Below are 10,450 nucleotides of genomic sequence, written 5' to 3'. Positions count from 1 at the left end.
TGTGAAACTTCAACTTTCGTGATAAGGAGTTTCTCTTGGAACTTCAATCCCGGTGATTCCCTGACGCCTTTACTCATGTTTTTGCCGCCAGTATCAGAGATGATGACCATCATCGTCTTTGAGCTCAGAACGCCAAGGATCTCCTTTCTCATCTTCCTCAGCAATCCTCCGCTTCAGTTCTTCATGGTGGAAGGAGTTGCTCGTCGCTTTTCGTACCGCTTTTCGTACCTAACGGCTTTCTTAATGTCTCTGTTTCGTGCCACTCCTCTCTAGCTATTGCACCAATTTGTTCTCCATAATTTTTTATTTTTTTGTCTCTGCGCAAGAACCTGATTATTATTTCCATTAGCTCAGTGCGCCTCATACTCACCGCCACTCTTCAAAAGCTCCCATCCTCAATTCTGATTTCTGCTGAGGCCTCATTGATTATATTGTATCTGTTTATTGCTTCTCTGTGTGGTTCTTCTACCTCATTTTCTAGTGACATTAGCTGTCGTTTATCTGTTCCAATACTTCTTTCATTTCGAATCTCTGGGTTGCCACTGATGCTCTTGCCTTGTTTGATTTCCATGATTTTGTTGTTCCAGAGTTGTCACCGATGCTCTTACCTTGTTTGATTTCCATGATTTTGTTGTTCCAGAGTTGTCACATTGGTGCTTGTGTGATTAGTGGTTCTGGTTCCTCTCTCCACTGGACTTGGGTTGTTACTCTGTCATGTAACCTGAACTCTCTATCCCTCTATTCTAATATAAATTAGCTATTTTCGTTTCTCGTCTGATTATGCTCATCATAGGTAATTGTCACCGAAGTCTATTATCTGATGTCATTGCTGCCAGTTGATGAGCCAAAGAGTTGCTTCCCTATGGTGCCCATGTGACTCCCACATCTGGAGCTTCCTCCAACATTTGGATAACACCTCCAAGAATTGCATATATTTGGATAACATCTCCAAGAATTGCATCCATTTCTGCGCAGAATGTCTTCCAAGCATGGACACTTTGTTAATTTGTCGTATTTGCGTGTCGGACATATTTCAGACACGACACTCATCAACACTCGTCCGACACGCATGTTTTAAAACATTCTTCTCCGGTTTTAGACACACCTAAGTACTATCACGTGTTCACATGTCCAGTCTTGTTCTTAATATTTATTTTTGAAATGAGTTTAGAAATAGTATATATGTGTGTCCCACAACGTGTCCATGCATCATAGTGAATAACTAATATAAAAGACAAAGAAAAGTGATCTGTTTATCTAATCATGAATTGAAGACTCATTCTTAATAATATAATCATGTAGACCATTCTTTCAATGTGATCAAAGCAAAAAATAAAAGACATGTATTTTATTGGAATTCAACAATAGCAACTAGCGTCTAGCTAGTTCCAAAGAACAAAATAGTACTTTGCGTTTGTGTTATGGACATTGGACAAGGCCCAATGTTCTTAGAAAAAGAGCTTCCGAAATCGTTACACTGCGATAACGGAAAATAATAAATCAAACAGGTAATGTATTCCAAGGTAATAAAAGCAATAGTTAATGAAGGCGTTACGAAGTCAGAAAATTAATGGCCAAGTTAATGGCTACGAATGTAAGGGAGTAACGTGTAAGTTACTATAAGAAGGGAAAGGGTAACAAATCAAGGTATGTACATCCACAAATACTAAGACATTTACAGTCTTAACTCAGCTCTTCAAAGCAAACATATAACAGTGGATGATTCCCCCAATGAATGTTATGTTAACAACGGTGACGTCTCATATATTGTGTGTACTTAGCAAAGGGTATACCACACACCACGTTATCTGAAGGTCCAGAAACTCAGTAAAAAAAAAATAAAAAAGAAACACAAATAACAATTTCACATCCTCAGTCAGTCATTCACAAAGAGAGCAGAAACCATGGTTCAAGCAAAACTCTACTAATATTTTATTTTCCATGACAAGAAAAATCAAATATAAAACTGTTATTTAAGAGAGGAGTATTAAAATTTGGGCCAAAAAGGGTAAATTCATACAACAGAAGCTAGAAGAAACAGATGCCAAACTAGTGAAACTAAAATCTTGGCATTCTCACATATTTGTCAAACATCTGAAACAAATCAGAACACATAGTGTGATTGCATGTAAAGACACAAGTAACATAAAAGCACTAAATGTAGAATATAGGAACAAAAGCTGTGCCATATGAACAAGTTCAGATTAGGAAAAGCAAATAATAGCTGCTTCTATATTAATTAAAATATAAGATTAAAAGCTCAAAATTAGACATTGGACTTCTTACCCAATGCTACTCTTCTGCTTGCTAGCTCCCAACATAACAGACAACATATATCAATACATCAGATGTTGTAGTATCTCAAATATCAATAATCTGCAAGTGATTTGCATTCAAGTAATAACCTCCAGATAAGGTTCAAGGCTGATATAATCGAAGTAATCTTTGGACACTAGGATTAGTACGATATATGAATCCATCAGTATTAACTGAATGAAAAATATTATCCAGATTATGACCTACAGCAATAGCAACATCAATAAACACAATTGAAAATACACACCAAGCATCTACAAGGAAAGGTAGTTAAGGATAATTCACTTTATTTAATTCAACTGCTCATCTGCAATTATCAAGAAAACTCTATTTAAGGTACGAAATCAATCTAGCACAACAAGTTTCTGATACTCCGGGCCAGCAATTGCAGTTTCCATGGCAGCTTCAGGACTTATTTCGCCATCATTGTCCATGAACAAGCTCAAAAGATTCTTAGAGAACCCGCTCACGAGAGCCACTCCTTGCTGGGTGGATGGCACCGGAGTGGCCCTCGAATCCCTTAGATTCCAGAAAACAATCTGAGGAACGGCAGAGCCATAACCTTTCTCACTATATTTTCTAATAATTGCTTGGTAGTCAGTCTCCCAAGGGTTTGCGGATGCTTGATCGAACTCCATGTCACTGAACACAAATACCCTCTTAATCATCTGATCTGCTTTCAATTTTCCATTCACAGCCACCTCTAAAATGCGATCAAATACAGCCTGAAAATCTGTGTTCCCTCCCCACTCCATCTCCCTAATAAACTCAGCCTTGGAACGAAGATCTTCGCCTTCAATCAAATGAAGCTTAGGTTCCTCGCTGAATGTAATAACCTTTCCCTTCCATGGATCCTCATTCAATTCAGACACCAATAGTCCCAATGCCACAGAAACCTCCATGGGGACCCCATCCATGCTCCCAGAAACATCACACACAGCCAAACAGTTCTTCATCTTACCTTTACTGAGCATGTCACTCACCATTCTGCTCCACTGTAGCTCTGCCACCTCACCGCCATCTCCGTCCCCCAAAGACTTAATAATCTCGTGAGGAAGTAAAGCGCCGGCTGCAATGGTAGTCTTCCCTGACTTCACGTCCTCGAGGTACTTCTCAAACCTTTCTTTGTCATGCTTTAAGAACTTCTCCTTATATAACTTCATGGCCACGGAGGCGACTCTGTTGTACGGGATTGAATCCCAACGGTTCGCACCCATGAAAACCTCGGGAAGTTCTAGAGCCTTCCTCAGAGGGACAAGAACGTCTTTCCTCAACCGATCGCGGACCCTGTAAGCATAATGCTTCTCCTCGATTCCTTCATATTCAGGGTTACCGTTGCGAGGGAAGATCCTCTTGGCAATAGTCTCGCACAACAACGTTGATCGGTCAAAAGAAGAATCAACCGAAGGGCACCACTTTCCTGCAAGACTGATCTTGGTCAATGCACCGGAATTCAGATTCTGGAGATCATTTTTCAAACAATCGGCGAAGTGATCCGAGACGCTATCGTGCAGGAGACGAAAATTCTCGTCCCTGTTGTAACGATCGAGGAGTCTCTTGGCCATGGCGAGTTTCTTCTCTCCCCTCAAAGCATGGGCCTTCTCTTTCTCCGCCACAGGGTCCGAAACCTTCTTTAAGGGCTTTGATTTGATTGGCTTCCTCTTTAACCTGTTCCTCTTGCCGGATTGTTTATCGCGAAGCCACCGCAGCTTCTGATTCTTGCGGACATCGGAACCTTCTAGAAGCCTGTAGAGTATCTCGGGGAGGTCTTTGAAATATCCAAAATCGGCGAGGGAGGGGACGTTGGCTGCGAGTGTCTTAGGGTGGTTAGAGAATAGCCACGTGGCAGCAGCGTAGAAGCCATCGCGATCGGACTTGCCGGTGCCACGGACGCCTCGGAGGTTACAGATTAGTTTGAGTGTGGTGAGGGGGTTGTGGGCCCATGCCACGTGGAGCCTCTCTCTGACGGAGTCCGGGGGAGTGTCGGGGACGACGTGGAAGAAGAAGTCGAGGCATGGGTTGCCGGATGACAAGAAGGTTGCGGAGTTGTTTTCGGTGAATCCCATTGGTGGTTGTGGTTGGATGGTGGTTATGGTGTTGAATTTTGAAACCATTACGTCGATGAAGGGATCAGAGGGTGTGATTGGGGTTGTGGTGGTGGCGGTGGAGGTGGGGGTTAGGAAGGATTGTGGTTTAGGATTGTAGATTTCAGGTGGGCCTTGGAGAGTGACCATCGTGCTTGTTGCTGGTGTGTGGGTTGAAATGAAATGGTGATGAAAACAGGCGAGAGGCCAACGTCGATGCGAAACTTGGAAAACCGAGCGAAAATGGTAGGATGGTTGTTTTGAGCGAACACGTTCAGTGCAATTTTATAGGAAAAATTAGAGGGCGGAGACGGAATTTTTAAAAAAAAAAAGTAAATATTTAAAGTTTATTTACTATTTTATGTATTATTATGTATTTTGTTTATCGAGTAAATGAGTTAATAATATACATAGGCCACAACTATGGTACCTACGTTAACCGTGGCTACAGGTGGCTAGTAATCGACCATCTTAGGGGTGCACATGATCCGACCCGATTCGAAGGTCCGATCCGGTTCCGAACATTTTAGGGGTTAATTTGGTGTGATTTCATCGGGTTTAGGGTCGGATAAGGGTCTCAAAAATAGACCCGGTAATTATTTCGGGTCGGATCCGGACCATAACTCAGGTCACCCGAAGTCGGCCCGGTGGCCCAGTCATCATACACAATTAATATTTTGTGTTATTAGTGATGAATTATGACTATTCTTATGTGGAATTTAAGTATTGTAAACCTTAATATTTTGTGTTATTAGTCATTATAAGACTATAAGTTAATGTTTTATGTTTACAATGCATAAGACTTTAGACTAATGCATAATATTGTATTATTTGTGTTGATTTAAATATTTGGTATTATTAGACAATATTAGTATTGATTGTGGTTATACTTTATTATTGATTGTGGTTATGCTTTAATTTTGAAGAAGGGTTGGTTCTTGTTATATTTTTCTAAGTGAATTTTACTATGTTAAATAATGGTTGGAGTCTTGAAAATTTGGATATTTTTACATGCTAGCTTACAAGAAGGTATCAACGTAATGTAATATTAACGGCCCGATTTTCACCCGATTTTCACTCGGTATAATTGTGGCCCGAAAGTGTATTGGTTTCGGTATATATTTTGGATCGGGTTTGGGTCACATCAAACCCGGCTTCACCCGACCCATGTACACCCCTAGACCATCTAATAAAAATGTGACATTTGTTATGATCCAAATTAACATAAACATGCTTATAGCTAATCTAAGGTAGATAAACACACAATTTTTATCGCAGGAGCAATGGTGAGGTCGAGATCCAATAGCCCCTTGTATGACATGCCCTCGTAGTCCACTCCAGAAGAAGAATCGAAGTCGTTGCATTGCCTATGAGACACATCTCGCTGGCGGCTCATTCTCGATTCGTCGTACGATGTAACATTTCAAAAAACATGATAGAACGCACTGCTGGGAACGCCATGACGGCAGAAGTAAAGGCGGAGAAAACGATTTCAGCGTGCACTACGGCTAGGACTGCACTGACGGTGGCGGTGGCGGAAGCCGCGAAGATGAATCAAGCGTATTACTCTGACTCGGGCTACATGTGTTATTGTTAATGTGAACGAAGTTGTTGCTGTTGTTCAGAAGCTCCGCCGCCATCAGAAAATTGGTCTTAGCCTTGGCGCCGTACGCACGCGCTGCCCCCTCTGCAGTTTCGAAAGTTCCGAGCCAGACGTGCGTCTTGCCAGGGTCATGGATCTGGGCGGCGTCCATGGCCGTTTCTTAACACCTTTGTAACAGATCTCTTTGGCGTGACTGCTTAACAAATTTATCACGATTAAGATGGTCATAATCCAAGTCAAAACCATCTCCCTTCCAACTGTCAAACTCTCATTGGTTTTATCATATCTAGCCATCATAGCCACGAAACAAACAAGCTACTATAGACCGCACCATATACATATATCGTTTTACACCATAAACAAAATAAAATTAAATTAAATTCATTTACACTGTAAATGAAATATAGTATGATAAATTTAACTCAGATATAAGAAAATCTGCAAGTAGTAGTCTTAGGGTCTGTTTGGGAAGTTTTAAAAGTAATTTTTTTCGGAAATATTTGGTAACCAAAGAAAATCAGCCAAAAACAGCAATAACTTGCCTTATTTAGTATTCATTAATTGTTGCGTCAATTAATGAATGCTAAATAAGGCAAGTTCTGGCTTTTTTTTGTCTCCCTAATATTACCTATTTTTTTTAGCTTTTGACTTATAAAAAGTAGTAGTATTAATGTTTGGTGCAATTTTTAAAACCAAATTACAACTTTCTAAGAAGTTATTTAGGAGTTTATAGAAAAGTTTAAAAAAATGAGGCTGATTTTTTTTATATAGAAAAAATATTGGTGTTTTTTTTTGGGAAATAGGATTATTTGGTGTAATTATAGATGGGTGAATTTTGTAGGTGAGAAGTCAACACGTGGGGGCGTGCTGGACACATGGCAGCATCCTGGATTCCTGGCCAACACGTGGGGGACGTGTTGGACACGTGGCAGCATATTGGCCAACACGTGGGGCATGTTGAAACACGTGGGGGCGTGTTGAATGATTTTCACAATACTGTAATACACTTTAAATATCAATATTCAACCAAAATACCATCTCCATTTCCATATTAAAAATAATTTCTGAAAAAATGACTTCTCTCATAATATTACTACTTTTTATCGCATTTCTATAAAATAAGCACTTTTAAAACTAAAAATCCAAACACAAAATAACTTATTTATAAACTACTTTTAATATAGTCATTTATTGTTTAAGCTACTTTTTCAAAAGTAGCTTAATTAAGCTGTTTTTCCAAACAGGGTCTATTAGTCATAAGCAAATCACTTCTTATTATCCATTTTTCTTCCCTGTTCTTTCAATAGATTTAATAAGAATATTTGAATATATTTTCGTGAGTGTATATCCTAATTGTCACATGAGAAATAATGACGATGGAGTTTGTTCATACCTTGGGTCAAGTTGTACGACCCGAGATGTTTAGCGACAGAGCGACCGACCTCTTCAGGTCATACTATCCGACCTCTTCTCAAAGAAGTCGACCAAATTGTCAGGAAAGCCCAATAAAGGGCCCAAATAGAGGAACACGACCCAAATCCAAAGGTCGCCCAAGCCTACAGAGAGAAGGGCGGTTCCCTTGAAAATAAGCTGACCTCACCCAAAGATAAGATAAGATAAGATAACTAACTTATCTTATCTAAAAAGGTCACTCCTCACCATTATAAATACACTGGAGCACCCAGGTATAACTCATACTCTGATTCTACAAAAAACCTGCTTAATACCCTTGCTAACTTAAGCATCGGAGTCCCTTGCAGGTACCACCACCCTCCGGTGACTAAGGATCGGCGGCACTGTCAGCCCAACAAGTCGGACACGGTAGCTTCGGCCACCACCTACACGCCGGATACGTCATCTCTGACAAGCACAGAAGATCTCGTCTGAGATCGACCTACAGTTTCAGGTAATTCTCGGAACATTGGCGCCGTTGCCGGGGACCTGGAAGTCATCCCGTCACCATGGCGAACGATCATGACAACGACCACAATTCAGATCTAGAAAATAGAACGCCGCACAAAATTGTGGACACTACACCAAAAGATACTCCTCAATCTAACAAAAACAACGATTCACCGAATATGGGAGCAGTGGAGGCGCTTCAAGATCGCTTAAAACAACTAGAAAAAGAGGTGGAGCATCAACGAGAAGCTGAGAGAGACCTACGAAGGGAAGTTAGGCGACGCCGCGAGTTAGAGGACAAGCTCTTCAAACTCGAAGCAGATCTCAAGGCCAAAAATACTCGATCCGGACACGAAGACGACTCCCGTAAGGACCAAGACCCATTCACCAAAGAGATCATGAGGACCAAAATCCCAAAAGACTTCAAACTTTCCGACATGACAGATCCCATCCATCATCTCAGTAACTTCAGAAGTAGAATGTACATCACCGACGCCTCAGATGCAGTTCGCTGCAAAGCCTTCCCGACTACCTTAACAAAGACAGCAATTAGATGGTTCGACAATCTACCCCCAAGGTCCATCTCCAGCTTCGACGACTTAGCCAAGAAGTTTCTGGCCAGATTCTCCATCCAAAAAGACAAAACGAAGCACCCCCCGAGTCTATTAGGAATCAAACAAGGAGAACGGAAAAGTCTTCGTAGCTACATGGAAAGATTCAACAAAGCATGTCTGGATATACAAAGCCTACCAACAGAGGCCACCATTATGGGTCTCATCAATGGCTTGCGAGAGGGACCTTTTAGCCAATCTATATCAAAGAAACATCCTACATCTCTGAACGAAGTGCAAGAACGAGCAAAGAAGTACATCAACATGGAGGAGAACTCTCAACTAGGAGAGACTTCAAAATCCGGATTCACCTACTCCTCTCGAGATAAGGATAAAGAGTCCAAAAAGAAAGAAGATCGACATGGGAAAAAAATAAAAAAATACCACAATTACACCCCTCTTCGGGTGTCCCTTGTGGATGTCTACAGAGAAGTTTGTCATACTGAAAAAATACCCCCAGCTCGACCACTAAAAGGTAAAAAAGGAGGAGGAAATCGGACTGAATATTACGAATACCATCGAATCCGCGGACATTCCACCAACGAATGCTTTGACCTAAAAAATGTCATAGAAAAACTAGTAAGAGAAGGAAAATTAGATCGATACTTGGCCACCCGAGACGATGAGCAAAGAAAAAGAAGAAGGGACGAAGATGTCGGATGAACAGAGCGATCACCTCGTACACCAGAAAGACACGTTCACATGATACACGGAGGGTTTGCGGGGGGAGGAATCTCCAAATCTTCTCGCAAAAGATATCTTAAAGAAGTATATCATGTCGAGGGAAAGAAGGAAGCATCCGACATCCCCGCAATTACTTTCATCAAAGAAGACGCATCCGGTATCATCTTAGGACACGATGATTCCATGGTAATCACTATTATACTGGCAAACACAAATCTCCATCGCACACTGATAGACCAAGGAAGCTCCGCCGACATCTTGTTCAAAACTGCCTTCGATAAGCTCGGCCTGGAAGAAAAAGAACTCAGCGCATATCCGAATAGCCTGTTCGGACTAGGAGATACCCCAGTTCAACCACTTGGATACATCTCACTACACACGACCTTTGGAAAAGGAAACCAGTCAAGAACACTCAAGATAGACTATATCGTGGTTGACGTGAGTTCAGCCTACAACGCCTTAATAGGTCGGACAACATTGAATCAGCTCGGCGCAATAGTCTCGACTCCACATCTATGCATGAAATTCCCAACTGCAGAAGTGATAGCTACAATAAAAGCAGACCAGAAGACGGCGGGCCGCTGTTACAACGAAAGTCTAAACCTCAGAGGCAGAGGAGAAGAATTCCACACAATCGAACTCGGTGGAGTTCAGAGGCGGGAAGAACTCCGTCCACAACCCAAAGGTGAAGTAGAGAAAGTCCAGATCGGAGACATCCCAGACAAAACAACCAATATTGGTACAATTCTAAAGGGAGACATAAAAGAATCACTCGTACAATTCTTACGAGATAACATCGACCTCTTTGCATGGAAGGCTGCAGACATGCCAGGCATAGACCCCAAATTAATGTGCTACAAGTTGGCGATCTACCCAGGATCTCGGCCAGTACAACAAAGACATAGAAAGCTCAGACCAGAACGATTCCAAGCTGTGGAAGAGCAGGTACAAGCTCTATTGGAGGCAATGGTGCACGAAATTGTGATCATCAATGGCGCCAAAAACTTGGTACACACAATTGTAATCTAAACTCTTTGTCACAACTCCGCACAACTAACCAGCAAGTGCACTGGGTCGTCCAAGTAATAAACCTTACGTGAGTAAGGGTCGATCCCACGAGATTGTCGGCTTGAAGCAAGCTATGGTCATCTTGTAAATCTCAGTCAGGCGGATTCAAATGGTTATGGAGAATTGATAATTAAAATATGAATAAAACATAAAGTAAGATAGAGATACTTATGTAATTCATT

At 41.4% G+C, this 10,450-nt stretch overlaps 1 protein-coding gene across 1 annotated transcript; it reads right to left on the bottom strand.

Annotated features, from left to right (window-relative positions):
* LOC107630028 lies at window positions 2,373-4,691 on the bottom strand. The gene has a single exon (XM_016333034.2). It carries the CDS (start codon window positions 4,548-4,550, stop codon window positions 2,661-2,663), a length of 1,890 nt encoding a protein of 629 aa, XP_016188520.1. The 5' UTR covers window positions 4,551-4,691; the 3' UTR covers window positions 2,373-2,660.

This window comes from Arachis ipaensis, chromosome B03, assembly GCF_000816755.2.
Source record: "Arachis ipaensis cultivar K30076 chromosome B03, Araip1.1, whole genome shotgun sequence".
NCBI classification, from domain to species: Eukaryota; Viridiplantae; Streptophyta; class Magnoliopsida; order Fabales; family Fabaceae; genus Arachis; species Arachis ipaensis.
The sequence above is the reverse complement of the archived record's forward strand: the minus strand, read 5'-3'. Positions and strand labels throughout refer to the sequence as shown.

What these genes read in the sequence shown, in the direction of transcription:
- LOC107630028 (XM_016333034.2), bottom strand. Translation starts at nt 4,550, where the DNA reads ATGGTCACTCTCCAAGGCCCACCTGAAATCTACAATCCTAAACCACAA.